We start from the raw sequence: 21,909 nt of genomic DNA, 5'->3' as shown, positions 1-21,909 counted from the left end.
CACTCTGCAATGGCCAGCAAATAGGATTTGAACAGGGGCCCCATTGAAAATGGCAAGTCACTTGTTGCAAGGATGTGTGAAATTTTGAAGCTTGCTCATAATGGTGCATCATTTTTATGAGCCTCCTTGTTAGCTATCTAAAATGCACATAATAATTGAAACTGATGCAGATGAAGAACACACAGGTGGTCTACATTATGACTTTTTTATGCCTCAAAATTGCCTCTAGCTGTACTTTATCCTTCAGTGTGACAATGAATTGCTTCCTTGTATCACTGCCCAGCTCATCAAACTGTGTGGTATGAAGGGTCAAGTAGTGACACTGAATATTGTACTTCCTTATTGCAGTAAGCATATTATGGCACACCAGGCACTCACGTGATCCACCTTTTTCAACAAATAAGAATTGTTCTTGCCAACGAAGGGAAAATAGTAACTAGCTATTTTGAAATGTCATCATTGCAGCTACATTCACTACCAAATGAGAAGCATTAATGTATCATATGATGTCAAGCATTAACAGTACATCCATATGTGCACGCAACAGAGCAGTGCACAAACGCAGTGAAATGAGACTGCCTGGTGGGTTGCCCATCCAACCTGTGCCTCCCCGTGGGTGCACTGAGACATGAGTGTGGGCACCCTTGCCCAGTGACCCAGCATTGGAATGGTGTGGTTCAAAGGGTGCTCACTGAAAACATCTGGTCATGGGTTACCTGGAGACTGGCATGCCACCATTCACTAGACACTATGATTGATGAACTATGGCACAGATTTGAAACAACATGTAATGGTATACCCACATCTGTCATGCAACCACACTTCTACTTAATGCTCAACCACATTAGAGTCATTGTCACTGCCAGGGCTCCATGCACTAAATTTCACACCCTGTATACCCCCCCCCCTCCCACACACACACACACACACACACACACACACACACACACACACACAAAATCACTTACAAATTAAATCAAGTATTTTTCTTATTATAATCACTATACACAATAAGTAATTTTTTGTTATTTGCTATGCTTCTTGGTGTTGCAATTGTAATGCTCAGCCGCGTACTTTGGGGAAACATAGTACAGTTTAAAGTATCAGAATAAAAATAAAAGACAACTAGTGAGGATCTGAAGATATGATTAAAGAAATATATAACATACTTTTTAATGTCAACTGTGCATCATCAGTAGATATTTCCAGAATGATATTTTCACTCTGCAGTGGAGTGTGCACTGATATGAAACTTCCTGCCAGACTGAGACTCGAACTGGAGAACTTTGCCTTTCGCGGGCAAGTGCTCTACCAACTGAGCTACTCAAGCATGACTCACGACCCATCCTCACAGCTTCAATTCTGCCTGTACCTCGTCTCCTACCTTCCAAACTTCACAGAAACTCTTCCGCTCTTCGCGGAAACACACATGCATCCATTCACACAAGCAACCACATCTCACACACATACGATTACCATCTCGGAGAGCTCAGACAATAATTCAATTGTCACATAGCATACAAGCAGCAATCTGGAGGGGGTGGGGAAGGGGAAGCAGGGGATGGATGGGCGGAGAGAAGAGCGTCATCTGGCAGAGCATGCAGTGACTAGATTGCCAACAGTCACAGTGACAAGAGGCTGTGGGGGGAGGGAGGTGGGAAGTGGGGGGTGGGGTGGGGGGGGGAGGATGGACAGAGTGAAAAAATGAGAGGAATGGAGGAGAAGGACAATAGACAGATGTATTGGCAGAGGGCGGCACACAGAGTGGGCATGAGACGATAATATGGAGGAGGTGATAAAACAGAGAGGGTGGAAACTGTTAGGTGGAGGGTGTGGGACAGAAGGTTATCATAGGTTGAGAACGGAACAATTACATGAGCGGAAATGTGTTGTAAGAATAACTTCCATCTGCTCAGTGGAGAAAAGCTGGTGGTGAAAGGGAGGATCCAGATAGCTTGGGCAGTGAAGCAGTCATTCAAATCAAGCATGTTATGTTCATCTCAGTGCTGTGCCAAGGATGGCCTACTTTGCTTTCAGCCAAAGTTCGGCAGTGGCTGTTCATCCTGGTTGGCAGTCACACGTATATAAAAACATATATGACATGGCTTCTTTCACAGGTGTAGCTCAGCCTCTGATGGGGTAGGATAAGCCTGTGACAGGACTAGAATAGGAAGTGCTGGGTTGGTGGACTGGGCAAGTCTTGCACCTGGGTCTTCCACAGGCATATGATCCGTATGGCAAGGGATTGGGAGTGGCATGGGAATGGACTAGCATGTTGTTGAGTTTGGGTGGTCAACAGAACACTGTGTTAGAAAGGGTGGGAAGGATCTGGGGTAGGATGTCCCTAATTTCAGGGCATGACGATAGGTAATCGAAGCCCTGACAAAGGATGTGGTTCAGTTGTTCGAGTCTGGGGTGGTACTGGACGATGAAGGGGTCACTCCTTTGTAGCTGGTTCTTGGCAGTGGTGGGAGGATTAGGAGTGTGTGGGGAAATAGCATGAGAGATCTGTTTGCAGCCTACATCTGGGGGATACTGCTTATCCATGAAGGCCTTGGCGTGACATTCAGAATACCGGGCAAGGGAGTTCTTGTCACTGCAGATATGCCATCCCCAAGTGGCCAGGCTGTTTGGGAGGGATTTTTTGGTGTGTAAGGGACAACAGCTGTCAAAATGAACATACTGTAGGTGGTTGATGGGTTTAATATGGACAGTGGTGTGATTGGGGCAATCAGAAAGGAGGAGGTCAAAGTCCAGAAAGGTGGCACGTATGGTTGAGGAGCACCATGTGAAGAAGATGGGAAAGTAAGTGTTAAGGTTGTGAAGGAATGAGGATGGGTGTCTTGGCTTTGAGTCCAGATCATTAAGATATCATCAATGAACAGGACAAGGAGTTTGGTGATTCAGGAGACTAGGAGGTCTCCTCTAGATGGTGTATAAACAGGTTGGCATACGAGGGCACCATGCGGATGGACATGGCTGTGCCATGGATTTGCTTGTAGGTGGGGGAGATTAGTGTTTAACGTCCCACCAACTATGAGATCATTAGAGACAGAGCACAAGCTCGGATTAAGGAAGGATGGGGAAGGAAATTGGCCGTGCCATTTCAAAGGAACCATCCCAGCATTTGCCTGAAGTGATCTAGGGAAATCACGGAAAACATTAATCAGGATGGCCAGACACCGGATTGAACAGTCGTCCTCCCGAATGCGAGTCCAGTGTGCTAACCACTGCGCCATCTAGCTTGGTGGATTTGCTTGTACACCTTCCCTTTGAAGAAGTAGTAGTTGTGAGACAGGATAAAGTTAGAAAGGAGTATGAGGAATGAGGTAAGAGGTTTGGAGTCTGAAGGACGATGGGAAAGGTAGTGTTCAATATCAGTAAGACAATGGACATGAGAGAGGTTGGTGTATAGGTTAGTGGTATCAACAGTGATGAGCAGTGATCCAGGAGATAAAGGGATGGAGAAGGCGCAGAGTCCGTGAAGGAAGTGTTTGGTATCTCTGACATGGGAGACTACATTATGGGCAATTTGTTGAATGTGTTGGCCAATGAGGGATGAAACTCTTTCAGTTCTTTTATATTGGTATAACCACAACCAACTGTCCATCAGGATGAACAGCCATTGCCAAACGGTGGCCAAGATCAAAGTAGACCACCCTGTGGCACAAGATGCAGCTGAACTTAACACGCTTGATTTGAATGGCTGCTTCACTATGTGAGCCATCAGGATTCCCCTCCCCCCCCCCCCCCCTCCCTACCCAACCAGCTTTTCTGAACTACACAGATGGGAGTTATCCTGCTTAAAGATGTTGACTCTGAAATTATTGGTATATCAGAGCACCACTTAAATAATTTTACAAATCAGGGGCTTCCTTTACCAGGATACAGATTAGCTGGCTGTTTCCCAAGGACTTCCTTGTGTTGTGGGGGAGTGGCTATGTACGTAAAAAACAGTATTCCATTTGAGTCCTTAGATGTATCAAGACGCTGCAGTGAACAGATATTTGAATGTTGTGCAGGGGCATTTGAATTTAGTGAAACTAAACTTCTAATTGTTGTTGTTTATAGGTCCCCTAACTCCGACTTCAGAACATAACTCCGACTTCAGAGCATTTCTGCTCAAGCTAGACAGGGTTCTTGATTCACTTTGTAGGAAGTACCAGAAATTAGTTATATGTGGTGCCTTCAATATTAATTTTGTATATGATGGTGCAAGAAAAAGGATGTTGGTAGATCTCCCAATTCATATGATCTGATGCAGACTGTCTTTTTTCCAACTAGGGTGCAGGGGAACAGTAGCACAGCCATAGACAATATTTTTATTCGTTCTTCATTACTAGATGGGCATTCTGTTAGTGAAAGCGTGAATGGCCTTTCAGACCATGATCCACAAATTTTAACACTAAAATGCCTTTGTACTCAAACCAATGTCATATTTAATTACAAATTATGTAGGAAAGTTAATCCAACAGCAATAGAGAGTTTTTTAAACCTTGTCAAGGAAGAAGAGTGGCAGAATGTTTATAGTGCCGATAACATAAATGATAAATACAATGCTTTCCTTAACACATTTCTCATGCTCTCTGAGAGTTGCTTTCCATTAGAACATTCTAAATGATGTACCAGCAGTAACAGGCAGCCTGGGTGGCTGACTTGTGGGATAAGGATACATTGTAGAACAAAGCGGGAATTACATCAAAATGTTAGAAGTAGTCACAATCAAGCTACAGTAGCCCATTACAAACAGTATTGTAAGGTGCTTAAAAATGTTATTAGGTAGGCAAAGAGTATGTGGTATGCAAATAGAATAGCTAATTCACAGGATAAAATTACAACCATATGGTCAGTTGTGAAGGAAGTGTCTGATCAGCAGCACAAGGTTCGATGATATAAAGACAGTTCGTAGTAAAAATATTTCTGTTACTGATAAATCAGACATATGTACAGTATTTAACAATCATTTTCTGAGTGTTGCTGGTGAATTAAATAAAAATTTAGTTTCTACAGGAAATCATATAACTTTCTTGGAAAATGCCTTTCTGAGATTGATGTCTGAAATACTCCTCTGTGATACAGACAAGAGGGAGATTGAGTCAATAATTAAATCGCTGAAGACTAAGGACTCTCATGGTTACAATGGAGTGTCTAGCAGAATATTAAAGTACTGTGCTGTACATACAAGCCCAGTATTTAGCCATATTTGTAATTTTTCCTTTAGGAATGGTCAGTTTCCTAAGCAATTAAAGAAGTCAGTAGTAAAGCCGCTTTATAAAAAGGGGGAAAGGGATAATTTCTATGCCATCAGTGTTTGCAAAAGTTATTGAAAAGGCTGTGTATGTAAGGATAATTGATCATTTCATATCACACAGTTTGCTATGAAATGTAGAGTTTGGCTTTAGAAGTCGTTTAATAACTGAAAATGCTATATTCTCTTTTCTCTGTGAGGCACTGGATGGGTTAAACAAAAGGTTTCGAGCGCTTGGCATAGTTTTTGATTTAACTAAGGCATTTGGTTGTGTTGATCACAAAATATTGCTCCAGAAGTTGGACCATTACAGAATACAGGGAGCAGATCACAATTGGTTCACCTCTTACTTTAGCAGCAAGCAACAAAAGGTCATTATTCACAATGTTGATAACGGCTGTGATGTGGGGTCTGAGTGGAGTACTGTCAAGTGGGGGGTGCCCCAGGGATCAGTGTTGGGGCACTTCTGTTCCTTATTTTATATAAATGATATGCCCTCTAGTATTACAGGTAACTCTAAAATATTTCTGTTTGCTGATGACACTAGCTTGATAGTAAAGGATGTTGTGTGCAACATTGGCTCGGTTTCAAATAGTGCAGTACATGACCTAAGTTTATGGCTTGTAGAAAATAAACTAACGCTAAATCACAGTAAGACTCAGTTTTTACAGTTTCTAACACACAATTCAACAAAACCTAACGTTTTAATTTCACAGAACGGGCATACGATTAGTGAAACTGAACAGTTCACATTCCTAGGTGTTCAGATGGATAGTAAGCTGTCGTGGAAAGCCCACATTCAGGATCTTGTTCAAAGACTTAATACTGCTATTTTTACTATTCAAACGGTATCAGAAGTGAGTGATCGTTCAATACAAAAATTAGGTTACTTTGCTTATTTTCATTCACTTATGTTGTACGGTATTATATTTTGGGGTAACTCTTCCCATTCTAAAAGGATATTTTTGGCTCAGAAACGGGTGGTTCGGGAAATAAGTGGTGTAAGTTCATGAACCTCTTGTTGACCCCTGTTCACGAGTGTGGGTATTTTGACATTGGCCTCTCAATAAATATATTCCTTACTGTCATTTCCTGTTAACAATATTAGCTTATCCCCAAGAATAAGCAGCTTTCCCTCAGTTAATACTCGTCAGAAATCAAACCTGCATTTGGACCAAGCTTACTTAACTCTTGTGCAAAAAGGTGTGCAGTATACTGCTGCATCCATTTTCAATAAGCTACCACTTGAATTCAAAAATCTTAGCAGTAATCCACGTGCTTTCAAATAAAAACTGAAGAGTTTGCTCAGGGGTCACTCCTTCTATTCTGCCGAGGAGATCCTTGAAAAAATTAAGCTGATTCTTATTGTATTGTTGATTGTGTTCACTTAAACTTATGGAGTGACTTCTTTTGGGTTCATATACATTTATTTTTATCTGTTATTACTTTTATGTTGTAATTTCATGTATTGACACGTTCCACGACCTCGGAGATTTGCTCCTCAATTTGGTCCTGCAGAACTTGACTTGTAAATAAAAATGAAAAATCATGTTCTCCGCTCCAGAAATTATCCCGGCCTGAAACTATGGTAACCTACTGTCCCCACACCCTCCACCAAACAGTTTCCACCCCCTCTGCCCTATTCTCATTTCCTACCCTCTTTGTGCACTGCCCTCACCTCAGCTATCTTTTCCTTATATTGGTGATATTCCAACCTGGAATGTCCATGGTTTGAAAAGAAAGTCATCACTTATGCATATCACAATGGCAAAGAAGATACCATTTTAAAGGCATACACTGTGCAATAAATAGAAAATATCTATAAGTACTGGAAAACTTACTTAACTAAAATTTAGTAAAACTAATTGAATGCTGCATGTGAGTAGTATAATCAAGATGTCATTCAGCAGCCCTACAGAAAAGCTCTGACTGTCATCATCACTTAAACAGAATTTATACATTTTGCTTAACTAAATGCCAAAATCCGTTAAATTATAGAATTTAACAAATTACATCCACGGTATCACCTGACACATTGTAACCTGACATTGCATCATGCACAACGATAGTACATAGCATGTGAATACAGCACATTACTGTATTTACTCAAACCTAATCCGCACTTTTTTTCTGGTTTTTGTAATCCAAAAAACCGCCTGTGGCTTAGAATCTAGTGCAAAGTAAGCGGAAGTTCTGAAAAATGTTGGTAGGTGCTGCCACAACTAACTTCTGTCGTCGAATATATGTAGCGCTACATAGGCATGCTTTGCAGGCACAAAGATAAATACTGGCACCAAAACCTCTGCGACAGCAAATAAATTAAAAAATTCTCTGTCCTGAGTTTCGACGACTGCATTTTCATACATCATCCAACAAAGTAAATAGAAATTCTGTATTGTTCCATCTTTGGATGTAGCAGCCTTTCAAATATTCGTAGCAACAAAAATAAATTTCTTTACACAAAAATACCAACAATGCACAAGGCTTTAGGGTCCATTAAGATTTCATGTAGTGGCACCTATTGCTTCGAGGAATTTTGTGAAGTGCATGTTGGTGTTAGTGAACCATAATGAAGCGTTTTCATTATATTGCCAAATTCAAGAAGGGGGTTATTTCTTTTGCGGAACAAAGTTCTAATCATGCTCCAGGTCTGCGATACGGGATTGATGAGAGCAATGTCATGCGATGGCAACTGCAAAGAGACAAATTATTTGAATGTTCAAGTAGCAGGAAAGCATTTAGGGACCAAAGTGTGGCCGATATCATGCACTAGAAGTGATTTTAAATGAATCTGTCTGTGAACACTGAAATTTTAAAAATTAAGGCACATGAAATTGCTAGAGAGCAAAAAAATCGAAAATTTTAAGGCTAGTCACAGCTGGATTGATCTGTTAATGAAGCGCTGGGGTTTTTCACTTCGGAGACAAACTTCAGTTGCACAGAAGCTGCCGAAAAATTATGAAGAAAAACTTGTGGAATTTCAGCGCTTCATAATTAGGCAGCGCACAGAAAAGCAATACCTTCTTGGTCAGATATGAAATGCTGACCAAACTTCCGTATATTTTGACATGATGTCAAATTATACGGTTGGCGCCAAAGGAAAGAAAGACATAAGTGTTCTTACATCAGGGGGTGAAAAACAGCGGGTGCCCATCATGCTTCCTTGCACAGCAGATGGACATAAATTACCCCCTTTCGTAGTTTTCAAGCGAAAGACTTTACCGAAATCAGAAGTGTTTCCAAAAACTGTAATTGTACGAGCAAACGAAACTGGGTGGTTTTTGGAGGACATGGTGCTGCAATGGGTTAGGCGTGTGTGGAATCATCATCCTGGCGCAATGCTGGTTTACGCAGTCTGTTGGTATTAGATGCGTACCTGCAGTAAAATGAAAATTAAGAGGAAAGCAAAACGGACTTGGCAGTAATTCCAGGCAGGATGATGTCAATTCTGCAAACCAATTGACGTCTGTTTGAATAAACCATTTAAGGACAAGCTTAAACGCAATTGCGCAATTGCACAGACTGGCTTTTGAAAAGTGACAGACAACTGACACCAACAGGATGTGTAAAACGTGCAAGTTTGTTGCAAGTGTGCCAATGGATTTATGACGCATGGAAGTGTGTTCCAAATCAGACTGTGTAATAAGCATTTAAAAAAATGTTCGATATCCAATGCACGAGGACGATGCTCTGTATGAAGAAATGAGCAATAAAGAATCGAGTGATTGTGATTCAGAATCATAACTGATATTTTAAACATTTCATATAAGATGTATTACAAACCTAATAAAATTTTGTTTTAAATTTCAGCATTTAATTTCTAAGTTCCTTTCACTCTTATTTTAGTAAGTGTTGCTACTCTGCATTTTACAGGATAGAAAAGTGTGGAGAGCTGCATCAAACTAGTCTACGGACTGAAGACAACAACAATACACTCTGCATTTGAAGTCATCACTAAAAATCTACTACGAAAATCCTACTGGCAAGACACATTTGGGATGCACTTCAATATGGCCAACTCTACATTCTGAAGTTTTTCCTATCTGTGACAAGAGATAAGAATAATATCAATGTAAACATTATGCCATGTACTCTTTCGTGTTTGCTGCTATCTCATTTAAATCCTGTCTGCCTAATAAACTATGAAACTAGAGTGAGATAACAGCAAATGCGGAAGAAAATACATACCATGTCATGTTTATATTTGTATTATTCGTATGATGCATAGTGATACAGTCAGAAATGAAGCACAGCAACTGGCTAGATTTTTAAATCTACGATGACTCTAATTTCTGTGCAGAATGTAATGTACTACAGAGGCGTCTGCAAAGATTTTCAAATGGAGAAAAATTTTCGCTAAACTCTGGTTCAGAACATCTTCTAGCATACGCAGTCTATTATTTGGTTCTTGTTGATCATTATCAAAGAAAGCAGCAGTGTAAGTAACAAAAAATAGCAGTCTTTTGCCATTGTTTCAATAATGAGACAACTCCTCTCTTTTTTTTTTATTGTAAGCGACGGTAGCGCACACAAAAGCGAGCCATGCTGCGAGTGGCAACAGGTCATAAACACTCATTATCACAATGAGACAAACAATGCATGACACAGTACAATAATGCATTTTCAGCTTAGAGTGACGTAATGTGGAAATATATGAGTGACATTCTTCGAGACTTCTCTGAAGTATTAGGATTTTGTGGCACCTGCGGCAGGCAGCCTATAAAAGTAACTGACTCCAATGTTCAATTTATGTCTGACATTTGTCTTAACCAAAATTATTTCACATGTAGAAATAGTAATAACTTCATGTGGCATGACCAGGTTCCTTACAGCAATATGTATGCTGTCACCTTTGATGTCCAATCTATCTTTATACATACTAATCAAACTAAGATTTCACTACTATTCACTTGTGATACAACTTCTGGCTCCTTACCATGGATGCTTCTACATGTTCTCTTTCTGACTCGCAACAACAAATGTTCATTTCTGTAATTAAAATATATGATCTACTAACATTGCTGAGTACCTTACAGCAGGATTTCACTAACCTAAAGTACCTGCATGTGGATGCCACACTTGTTCAGCTATTGGAGTACTCATATCCTTCCTGATTCACTGCTCATCTAACCTACTGACAGAGCATCCTAAAATTCTCTGCATGATAGAATACATCCATAAATATAAATACAAGATCATTGCAGAATCATCAGAGCCACTAGTTTATGTCTTCTGCCTGTGTTCAAGCCAGAGGACCATGATCAGTTCTAAGAAAAAGGCTGCAAATCACAAACTGCACTTCTATTCCACAAGTGAGGCTAGCTGTCTTCACCATGCCAGCTAGCTGTCTAAACACTAAATCATACGCGACAGCCATTGTTTATGGCAACATGAGCCACACTGTGCAGCTGCCTGGACCCATTGTGCTCAACAGCAGCTTATGGGCCTTCTTATCATCTCAAACACAGGGACCGTCTTACTCAAAACAAACATACTATGTCGACACTGGACTGACACCTTCAAATGACAGCTATTTACTTAATGTGTTCCATTACCTACATAATGCTGGAGCTCCCAATAACCAACATAAGCATTCCCTGGATGTGACTATCTTTCACAGAGAGTAGCCCCAAAACCAATAAAAGTAGAATCACTTGCCGGCTCACATATATTTTCAAGCAGGACCAATACATAACACCTGTTGTTAAAGCATAGAGGGAATACCATACAACCAGCAAGCTTATTAAATTCCCATCCAGGGATCCACACCCCACCACTGTCCATCTTCACTCTCAGATGAAGAACAATCATGTCGAGTACACTAGAAAGCACAACGGCATCAGGGACGTTACATGGCATCAAGTGCACTGAAAGTCACATAGCTGTTGCCTTAGGTGCTCTATCTTAGGGTAGTAGCCCAAAAACTAGTATAAACCAAGCAAGTGGAGATGAACTAAAGAACTACAGTAGAGCACCTAATAAAGGAAGTCTGAAACATAGCTTATTTGCCTAACTCTGAGCTTTACAATACGTCACTGCACAACTGTGACACTACATACGACTAAAGCTACACTACTAAATTGTGAACTATAAGACACAGATAAAAAGACAACAAGCCCTGGTGTCTTTCAAATGGTGAAATATTAAGAAAACTCTTACACGGAAGCTAAACACAAGCCACAGAATAAGCTATAGAGTAAGCACTGAGCACAAGCAGCAGCAACCAAATGTCTTAACATTTCATACTGAAATATCTGTAATATTAAATTTTGCATATTATCTTTTAATTTTGTAATACACATACGCAAAATTCAGTGGCACAAAATATACTATAGCATAATGTTTTCAAACACAGACAATAATTATAAGTTTATAAGACTGCATGTCTTTTTAATCCCAACTCCAACTTTGCACAACTGATCACTGCTAATGCATCTGTATTCTACAGTAGTCAGAAAACAAAAACCCAGCATCAAGAAGGCTTTCAGTGAATGCTATAATTAGTTACACTGGCAATGGGACACTATTTAGTCCCACAGTCAGTCATGTAAGATGTCATCTATGGAACTTCAGCACTCCATGCAGTGACGATATCAGCATGTGAGAGGCTATTGCTTCTTCAGACAGAAGGCAAGTCCCTCTAAACAGTAGCATTTTAAGCAACAACTATATGATGATTTCCAAATTAATCTTGTTCTTCAAATGCAGTACAAACAGTTATCCAAGACCAAAAATCTTAAGCACTGATGTAGTATACTGTTGGTGTAATATGTGTCGTATATATATATCCCAAACTATTAAAAGTTTTATAGCAGCACTTTCAGCTTTCCAGCAATAACTGCATAATGTTATGTGAAAAATATATACAAGACGTTCTAGTAGTATTACTCCAATAACCCATCATAAGATTGGTGACAAGAAAAAAAATAATAAAATAAATAAAAACATTGAAAAAATTAAAAACATTTACTTAGCTTTCGTTAAAAATATCACCCACTGATAGGATGTTTCAGAGCAGTGAGCTTATAAATACAAGATATGTCTAAAACATTTGGTGAATGGACTGATATAAAAATGGTTACACTGTGTTAAAAATGCATGCATGCACATGCATATGGAAACGTCCTGAGAAGCATCATACAGCTGAAACATACTACTATGAAACAGATTTGTCTCGAACAACCAATTAAACATACTTGAGTTTTAAAATACGTATCACAGTACAATAGAACAAAGCATTAACATCATGTGGAGTTGAAGGTCACAATAAACTGCCACCATAACACAAGAAATGTTACTGTGAGTAGACAGAATAGAAGCTGTGAGCATAAAATATGTTTAATACTGGTAAAAACTGTTGATGATATGCTATCTGTTTCTGACACTCATATCAGAAAAGTTACAGATTAACAACAATAGTGTGATCATCAGTCATAAAGATTTGGATAAATGAAGGAGATGTTCCCAGTTTTAAGAGAATAACTGACTGACAAGTTAAATGTCTCTCAGATGTTAACTGCTTTAGATTTTCACTAAAATGTTTCTCAGTATGAGTCCGCATTATCATGTTGTATAGGACAACATTAAACCCACTGTGGTAAGTGTCCATCATCAACATGGTGTTATACAACCAAACCAGTAATAACAACACACTGGTGAATGCTAATTGCACCAGTGGCCAAAACACTGGTCTACACAACATCATGATTATGTGGTCACATACCTGGAAAAGTTGCAAAAGTGTTTGGTTGTACATTATTGTATAATTCATTGTCAAGTGTAAATGAGAGGTGTCTGTTTTGCAAATCATTATAAAAGGGGATGAGACCTTGCACTATCAGTCCATTCCAGAAGATGGTATGCAACCTCACAGCCTTAGTCTACAGCTGCCTGTGTCTCGCTTCGAAAGACATCTGAAGATTTCTGACATCAATAATTTTATTCATACCCAGGGCCGTATGACAGTTTCCAACAGTTTCCAATTTTGAACGCAAATAAAGGTATTTTGTCTGTATCTTACATTTTATTTGTTTTATACCATTCACTGAACTTTTTAGACATTCCTTGTATTACAAAATGGTGAAACACATGCCATAAAGTTGCTGACATGAAATTTAACCAGTGCGGGTGTTGTGTCATGTTCCAGTGCCCACAATCCAGTCTTTTTCCACACATAAGTCAAAATATACTTCTAAGATGGAGTGAGTACCATAGTCTTATATGGCTCAGATTGGTTGTTATGATTCTTGGGCTGGAATGTTTTATGTATTGGCACTGGTTTCTCACGTAGTTCCCATAGTTCAATAACGCAGCCAGAATCACCATTTGTAGCAATTATTAAACAATCTGCATCATCACGAGCAGCGAATTTCAGCTGTGAAACATGACGATCTGAAAATAACAATTGTCAGTAGTAGATAAGTGTTGACAAAAATAATATTTACACGAACTAGGCATTCTTAACCTTCCATATCCCATGTGGGAAGGAAACAAAACATTGCACAATACATCAATGGAGAGTTTTCTACTTCTCATGCTACATGGCATACTGTGTTTTTTTGATTCAAGTAATATTGCTGAAGTTTGTGAATGCCAACATAAAATAAACACTGAGATTCGATTAATAACTAATGTTTAGTAAGGTACAAAAATGTATAAGGGTACACAGTGCATTGTTAGTAGACATTAAGCATATGATAAATTGAAACCAAGTATTTATCTACAAATCAATATAAGTTTAGAAGTAACATGGAAAAAAATAAATTTAGGAATGAGACTGCTTTAAAACATCATTTTACACTAAATCTGCAAAAATTTTTACAAACAATATGTTTACTGCTACCTAGATAAGAATGTTCCAAACACTGTTACAAAATGGATAAAATGTATATCGAATAATGATGCATCTCATAAGGAGTGGGCACACACACTCCATTTTTAGCCTTCTGACATTTATCTTTATTTCTGAAACAATTTTGTACCACGCTATTTTCCTGTTTCCTACAAATTTGGTCAAAAAAACCACACTTGTGCACTTACTATTTCACTGATGCCCACTCACAATACTCACAATTAATGAGTGTTGCCATTTCATCTATTTTTACTCCACTCTCTAAATTACTATTATAATCATCACAGTATGATGGTAACCCATACCTTATCTGTGAAATAATTAACACAAAGCCAAACATAACAACTAGATAATGGAAACAATAAAGGTAACCATTCATCTCACATCAAAGGCAATAAGCCCTTAACTTTCAGCATTTGTCGCAAAGTGACATAGTTGGTGAATTAACAGGATATTGCCCACTGATAGCTGTATGTCACAACAAGAAAGAGGAGAACCCGCTCTTCTGAAGACACAGACATGAGTCAGCCAGCTGTATTCAATATGGAGTCGACAATGATTTCTAGATTCTCTCCATGTAGTTAGGAGGGAAGAGTGTCCACACCTACGAACCTTTTAATTGCCTTCAGTTTATGGGAGAGCCCATGCTGTTACAAGGGAAGACAGTCATACACCTGGGGACGTTTTTATTGCCTTCTTTTACGGGGAGAGCCCATGACATACCCGTTCAAAGCCCTCGAAAGCAGTAGTCACAGCGTCATCTCACAGGGTGGATCTCTGTATCCCTAGCATCAAATTTTGCCTCTTGGTAGGCTCCTTAACTAAATGGTCAGATCACCCATTCCCCAAAATCCCAATGTGGTTTGGGTTCCAGAGGAACACAATCATGCTCTTGGCACTATGAAGATCAGAATAAAGGTCATAGATAATCAAAACCAAAATATCCAAAAAACATTGCATCTGCTTGGTAAAGAATGCATTTCCCAAACCCAAGTGTATCTGAAGGCATACCAGATTCATACAAGTATCTATAAGATGTCAGTGCAGACAATAGCTAAATTGGAATATTCAACAGGAGTTGAAAGAAACAAATGATGGAAGGCAGAGAAATCAAATATTTCCCTTGGTTCAAGGGATAAATCTATGACACTAAGTAATAAAAGTATTATAATACACTCAGGACTTACATAAAAAAAGAATAATAATAATTTTACTCCGCAGAGCACAAAAGGCGAAAACTTAAAATTTTTCTTACTTTCACACTAGCACAGCTACAGATGACACCAGGCAGAGGTGGTGACACAGCTATGTAGAAAAAAGAAACAGTCAACACTGTAAGTCATTAGCTCCTGTTGCGTAGAGCAACAAGCTATACACCAGACACAATAATAACACCTATCAGAGACTTGACAGTGCAGCTAACAGACATTAACAAATTGTTAAGCAAACACACAGGAATGAGGGCTGCTGACCACTAGTAAAGAAGCAGGCCAAATGCGGTCATAATGGACAAACCCTCATGTCACAGCCTTCTGCCTGTCCCCACAAATACGGCAGTTCTCCAGTTCTGAATTCACTTGGTCATTAGGATGAACAGCACTTGAACTGAAGCACTTGATTCAATGATTATTACGATGCAGTGATGACCTAGTATTAGATGTTCCAGCACTTCTCATGGGCGCATTGCTTGCAATGCCCAAGATGGCAACATCCAGGTAACCATGATCTGCTGCACATCATGGGACATCACACTGGCTGACTACCACATCGCTGATGGGGAGACTGAGGTTCTTCCAGCACCAGTACACCAGTGCTTATCGCACTACATCATTGCCACTGGTGGGTGAAAAGGCTATCAGGTGCCTTTGATCCTGATCATTGCTGCAGGCACTTCCAGGTGCCAGGGCCTACCTGTTCAGTGGGGCCATGACCAACCAACTGCACGATTTCCAACATTGCTGTACATCCCGATGGGTCACTGTCGGTTTTCATCTTCTTCTGGAGCCGAATTGAGGACCCTCTAATGCAGTGTGGGAGTATACACTCACACTATAGCTTCATTTGCCAGATGCAAGCCTGCAAGACTTTGGCCAAATTGCTGGTGTAGCGGCCTTGGCTACCGGTAAAATTGAGCCAACAACGGGTATCAGTGGAATTACTTCCCATCACTGGCACGAGGTATCAGCTGAGGCCAGTGAGAAGAAACAGAACTGTAAATCTGAATGAATTAATATTAACTTGCTGATTATGTTTTATTAGTGCCAAAGGACACACTACATATTCCACAACACCATCCTAACAACATAGCATTATCTCTGCACGGCACTCCCATAACCTGGTTCCAGAAGTGATTCTTTGGTGACATCAATACGATACTGATGTCCCGGAGTGACTGACAAACCAGAAGCGAATGTCCCAGCATCGGCAAAACCCTTCTGATGTCTCGAATGGCAGCCACATGCCTCAGATATGATTGCAACATGGTGAGTCCAAAGAACATTTTCCACTGGCTCTTTTTGACAGGATTGGGTGTAGAGATTGGCATACAATGTCGAAAGTGGCATTTGTCAAATCTGAAGAGGCTGTAGATCTGTCAGACTTCAGAGGGAATTGTAAGGAAATTTATTTGGTATCCATGAAGTGTAAGTGCTGCAATTTCACTCGACATTGGTACCATGTAGTAGAACCAGTAACTGGCATCACTTGTAGGCGTTACGGTCATGCAGCACACAAATGTACTGAGTCTTCCTTAGCAATGATCAGATGTAGAAATTAGTTAACATCATTATACAAATGATGGGTGTCATTGTGTCTGTTGAGTTTTGCTATTTCTTCTGAAATACGAAGTGTTTCATTCACATTAGTCTTGCAAGTGTAAAAGTAGTAGTAATAAAATGCTGGAAACAGACATCAGGTATGATGACACTGCAGCTGCTCTGATGGAGCAGATAACTAAACTGTTAGAGGATAATACTCACAGAAGTTTTATAATAACAAGTTCAGTACGCAACTAGCAGCTTTGCAAGCTGTGCAACAGTCACATTCGGGTTTAGACAAGGTTAAGGTAGTAGTGAGTGTACCCTCCTCCACTGTACATCCTTCAGCAGCTAACTTAATAGCACCCCTCTCTGGCAAGACAACAGAGGAAGTGATAGTATTCATAAATGATATTTTATCCACAGCCAAACTGAGTAATCGGTCAGATGAAATGATTCTGCGGATGGCCAGTCTACAGTCAACAGGTGAGGCTAAAACATATGTGACGTATCACAAGACACTTAACAAAGCTTGTACATTCAAACAGGGCAGCAGAGGGTTTAGAGCAGAGATATCATAAACAGAACAATGCTAGATTTCTTAGAGAGAAGTTGTGTCGATTAGTGCTGAAAGGAAATTTAAACTGTCGAAGCCTTTTCTGAGAGAATTTGAAAAGCGAACATGCAGACATACGAGCTGACACAAAATCCAGAAGCATTCTAGACATATTTTTATCGGGGATTCCTGTAGAATTTTCACTTAAGTGTCCTCATGGAAAATCCAGATGATTCAGCTTCAGCACTTCATATTGTCACACACTTGCAGGAAATAGACACTATTACGAAAGTACACAATGATCAATGAATCTTTTTAGGCAAAAAAAGGTATAGGTATGGGAAGGAAAGACATTTGAAGGCACAGTCTCACCAGCCACATTGTTACACTTGTTGGCACTTTGGTCACAAGGCAAACAAATGCAGAAGCAAGAAAAAGGTTAAACAAAACAAGCATAAGCTAGTGTTAAATGCAAACAGCAATGTTTCGTCCTTCAAGAAACATTTCAGGAAACCATAATACTGCAAACACGTCTACAGAGATGGATTGCTGCTTGATGGGCTTATTACAGGGCAGGGAACATAAATTTCTGGTACACACTGGTACACATAGTGGACACTGGTACACATATGTCTGTCATTAGTCTGAACCCTAAGGGAATGAGGAGACTTCAAACACTCCAAGGTATGGATTATGCGGAAAAGGAAATAATGATGTGAAGTCATTGGGTGGAACACACCTCAGCTTTAAGTTAGGAACTAAATGGTTTTGTGAGCAAGTGGAAGTGTTGCAAACTGTGTGACAGGGACATTCTGCGATTCTCAGATTTAACTTCCTTGATAGGACATCATGCCCAAATTGATCTTTGGCAGCGTACAGTTGCACTTAACAGGAATTCATTTCCAATGGGTGCAACAGCTGCAAATATTTCAGTATTGCAAGGTACACCAATTGCTAAGGTGTCACCCACTGAACTGTGAACACATGACAAAACGCTGGCAGGTACAGGGAAGTTCATTTGAGGAAACTGTGCATATCAACATACAACAATGAGTATTATGTGTGGTTGAGCGACTGCACGACAATAAAGCAATAGATGAAAGGCACTGTTTTACAAGCAGAAGCCTAGCACATGTGCACAACATAAATGGCGATTTTATGGTTACGGTAAGCCTGGATAATTTTGGGGCGGATGACTTGAGTCTCCTGAAGGGATTAATAGTAGCACCTTCAGAGATACTCGATGAGGATGATATAGATAGAGCAACAGATAATCACAGCTTCAAGCAAAACATCAATGCGCCTGCACTAAATGCCTCGGTTCATCACTTGAAAGACAGTGAATGGAAAGCCATCAAAACATTGTTGTTAGAATACTCACACTTGTTTAACTCAAATGGTACTTTGCCAGCAACACTCGTAAATCAACATTACATTCCACCTAGCAATAATACCGCAGCCTACAAGAAATCATACAGTACAGCAAAGCACCTACAAACGCTGGTAGATGAATATATGGATCAACGGATAATTGAAGGCATTATAGACCATAGTGATAGTCCCCGGTCAGCCAATATTGTCACTATACCAACAAAGTCATCCAATGGAAGCAAGAAATACAGATTCTGTTGTGACTACTGTTACCTAAATACATGCACATGAAAGATGTGTATCCAATCCTGACCATCAAAAAAACATTAGACAACTTGGGGCACTGCAAACATTTTTTGATAATGGATCTTCAAAGTGGTTATCACCAACTTGAAGTATTTCCAGAAGACAGACCTAAAACAGCATTCATAGCAGCATCCTCAGGTCATCATCATCAAACCACAGGATACCATTTGGATTAAAAAAGATGGAGTACTATGTATCTTGACATAGTAGTTTATTCAAGAAATTTAGAACAGCATGTTAAATAATTGGCAGAAGTGTTTAGCACACTCGGAACAGTACATCTTACACTTAGCACAGAGAAGTTTCATTTTGCAGAAACAAAAGTCAATCAACTAGGAAATATTATCAGTAAAAAGAGAGTAAGGACAGATCCTCATCTCACATCAGCCGTGTGTGATTTTACAACACCACAGACAACAAAACAGTTACAACTGCTTCTTGGTTTACATCACTATTATCATAAATTTGTAAAGAGACTTGCTGAAATTGAACAACTATTGCATATTGCAACCATTGCATATTACTTCAGATGGGAGTGAAGTTTAATGGACAGCAGAGTGTCGGGAAGTTTTTCAGAATTTGGAGGAAATACTGATGTCAGATCCTGTGTTAGCACTCCCTGATTTTGAGAAGGAATTCATACTTTTCTGTGAAACTAGTAACAATGCATTGGGCTGTATTTTGAGTCAGATATACAATGAAAAGGAGTACCCTGTAGCACATGCATCTAGACAGTTGAACAAGGCTGAACAAAAGTACTCAACAACAGAAAAAGAAATACTTGTAGTAATATATGGAATTTCTTATTTTTATTGTTCTTTGTATGGTCGGAAATTTAAAGAGATATCAGGTTTTATATCTTTGAAGTGGTTGTTAGGCCCAAAAGATCCTTCATGTTGGTTAACAAGATGGGCACACAAATAGTGTGATTCTGATTACGAAATGCTTCAAAAGCCAGGAGTAAAGCATACAAATGCAGATACCCTAAGAAGGAAAGTAGCAATATTACAGGCATTATGTACGATTCAAGCAGAGTGGAAAAGGCGGACGCAGCTGACAGTGAATGCCGCCTGTTTAAAATGCAACCTCAGTTTGTAACACACAAGGGTTTACTGCACAGGTTCCCAAAGTGCAATCCAGGCATCCCGCAAGCTCAGAACCAAAGTATCACAACAGGTGCATGACCACTTATTATCAGGTCCTGGGTGCAGGAAAGCAACTGATAAACAAGTTGCAGAAAGATTTTGGTGGAAAACACAGCATAGTGAAGTCAGCACAAAATTAAACAGGTTACCAGAAGCAGAAATGGTAGGACTTGATGTGTTAGGACCTTTCAACAAAACTCCAGATGGTAAAAAATATGTACTAATGAAGATAGATCACTTTTCAAGATATCTCATAATGGTCACTATTCTGGATAAGAAAGCTGGATTAAAAATGATGGAGTTCTTCACGTGTTGAAACCAAAGATATGTATGGTGATCTTGACATAATAATTTATTCAAGAAATTTAGAAGAGCATGTTAAATGCTTGGTAGAAATGTTCAGCAGACTCAGAACAGGCAACAGTAAACAACTGGTTGCTACAATTTGGCGTACCAGTGAGCATAATCACAGACCAAGGGACTAACTGTGTGTCCAATCTGATGAAACAGTTATGCCATTTACTGCAAATCAAGAACTTGCATACTAGACCATTCCATACACAAACAAATGGATGAAGAGAAAGAGTTCATTACACAATATCAAAAATGCTAGGCTTTTACATGTAGACTGGGATACCTACTTAAGTTTTGTAGTCAGTGTATATAGTACAAAAGTTCACACGCAGACAGGTCTTTCACCATAAGAAGTAATGCATTGATGGAACAACCTGTCACCTTTTGGCATTATTTACGAAACAGTTAAGAGAAGTTTAGCAGACAGTAAGATAAGCCAACACTAAGCTTTTCAAAAATCAGGAATGTTCTGGGCCACATGCAAGTAAACTACCACAATACAGGATAAGTCAGTGGGTATTGCTAGCAAAACACTGTATCCCACAGGGCAAAACAAGAACATTCTTAACAAAGTATCAAGGAGCTTACCAGGTCTTCAAAATGACTTCACCAATAAATGTAAAACTGAAACTACCAACAAACACATCTGTAGTCTATGTCAATAGAGTGAAGCCGTATAAAGTTCTGTATGAACTTAGATCTAGGGGAAAATAGGGTGAGTCTATACATTTTATACTTTAGGTTTACACGGGTTATGTTGGGGTATATCTAAGACTAACTACGAAATTGAAGATATTAGCTGCCAGTTGGCATTGATTTATATCAATGAGGCAAGTTGAAAATTTGTGCCGGACCAGGATTCGAACTCGGATCCACTGCTTACTAGACAGATTCGCTGACTACTACGTCATCTGCACATTGTGGTCACAACTGTACTGACTACCCTAGCACACCTCCAGTGAGACCCAAATTCTCAACTTTTACCACACACTATTGGTGTAGTGCCCCTCCTCATTAACCTCATTGATAAGTAATTCCTTTTCTCTTAGGTGGTGTAAAAATGATGATGTCCAGAAGGGTTTTCATGGCTGATGATGATGTTTGGTTTGTGGGGCGCTCAACTGCGTGGTTATCAGCGCCTGTACAATTACCCAATCTTTGCTCAGTCCAATTTCGCCACTTTCCTGGATGATGATGAAATGATGAGGACAACACAAACACCCAGTCATCTCGAGGCAGGTGAAAATCCCTGACCCCGCCGGGAATCAAACCCGGGACCCCGTGCTCGGGAAGCGAGAACGCTACCGCGAGACCACGAGCGG

At 39.7% G+C, this 21,909-nt stretch overlaps 1 protein-coding gene across 1 annotated transcript in view; it reads right to left on the bottom strand.

Moving 5' to 3' along the window:
- The window catches only part of LOC126183313 (mediator of RNA polymerase II transcription subunit 16), a 295,961-nt gene that overhangs the window by 131,663 nt on the left and 142,389 nt on the right, over positions 1 to 21,909 (bottom strand). Inside the window, exon 7 of the mRNA XM_049925164.1 lies at positions 13,458 to 13,639. Within this exon, the coding sequence (XP_049781121.1) occupies positions 13,458 to 13,639 (182 nt within the window). The remainder of the gene's footprint in view (positions 1 to 13,457; positions 13,640 to 21,909) is intronic.

The sequence above is a fragment of the Schistocerca cancellata genome, chromosome 4 (genome assembly GCF_023864275.1).
Source record: "Schistocerca cancellata isolate TAMUIC-IGC-003103 chromosome 4, iqSchCanc2.1, whole genome shotgun sequence".
Taxonomy (NCBI): domain Eukaryota; kingdom Metazoa; phylum Arthropoda; class Insecta; order Orthoptera; family Acrididae; genus Schistocerca; species Schistocerca cancellata.
Note: the sequence above shows the minus strand (reverse complement) of the source record. Positions and strands in the feature narration are given on the sequence as shown.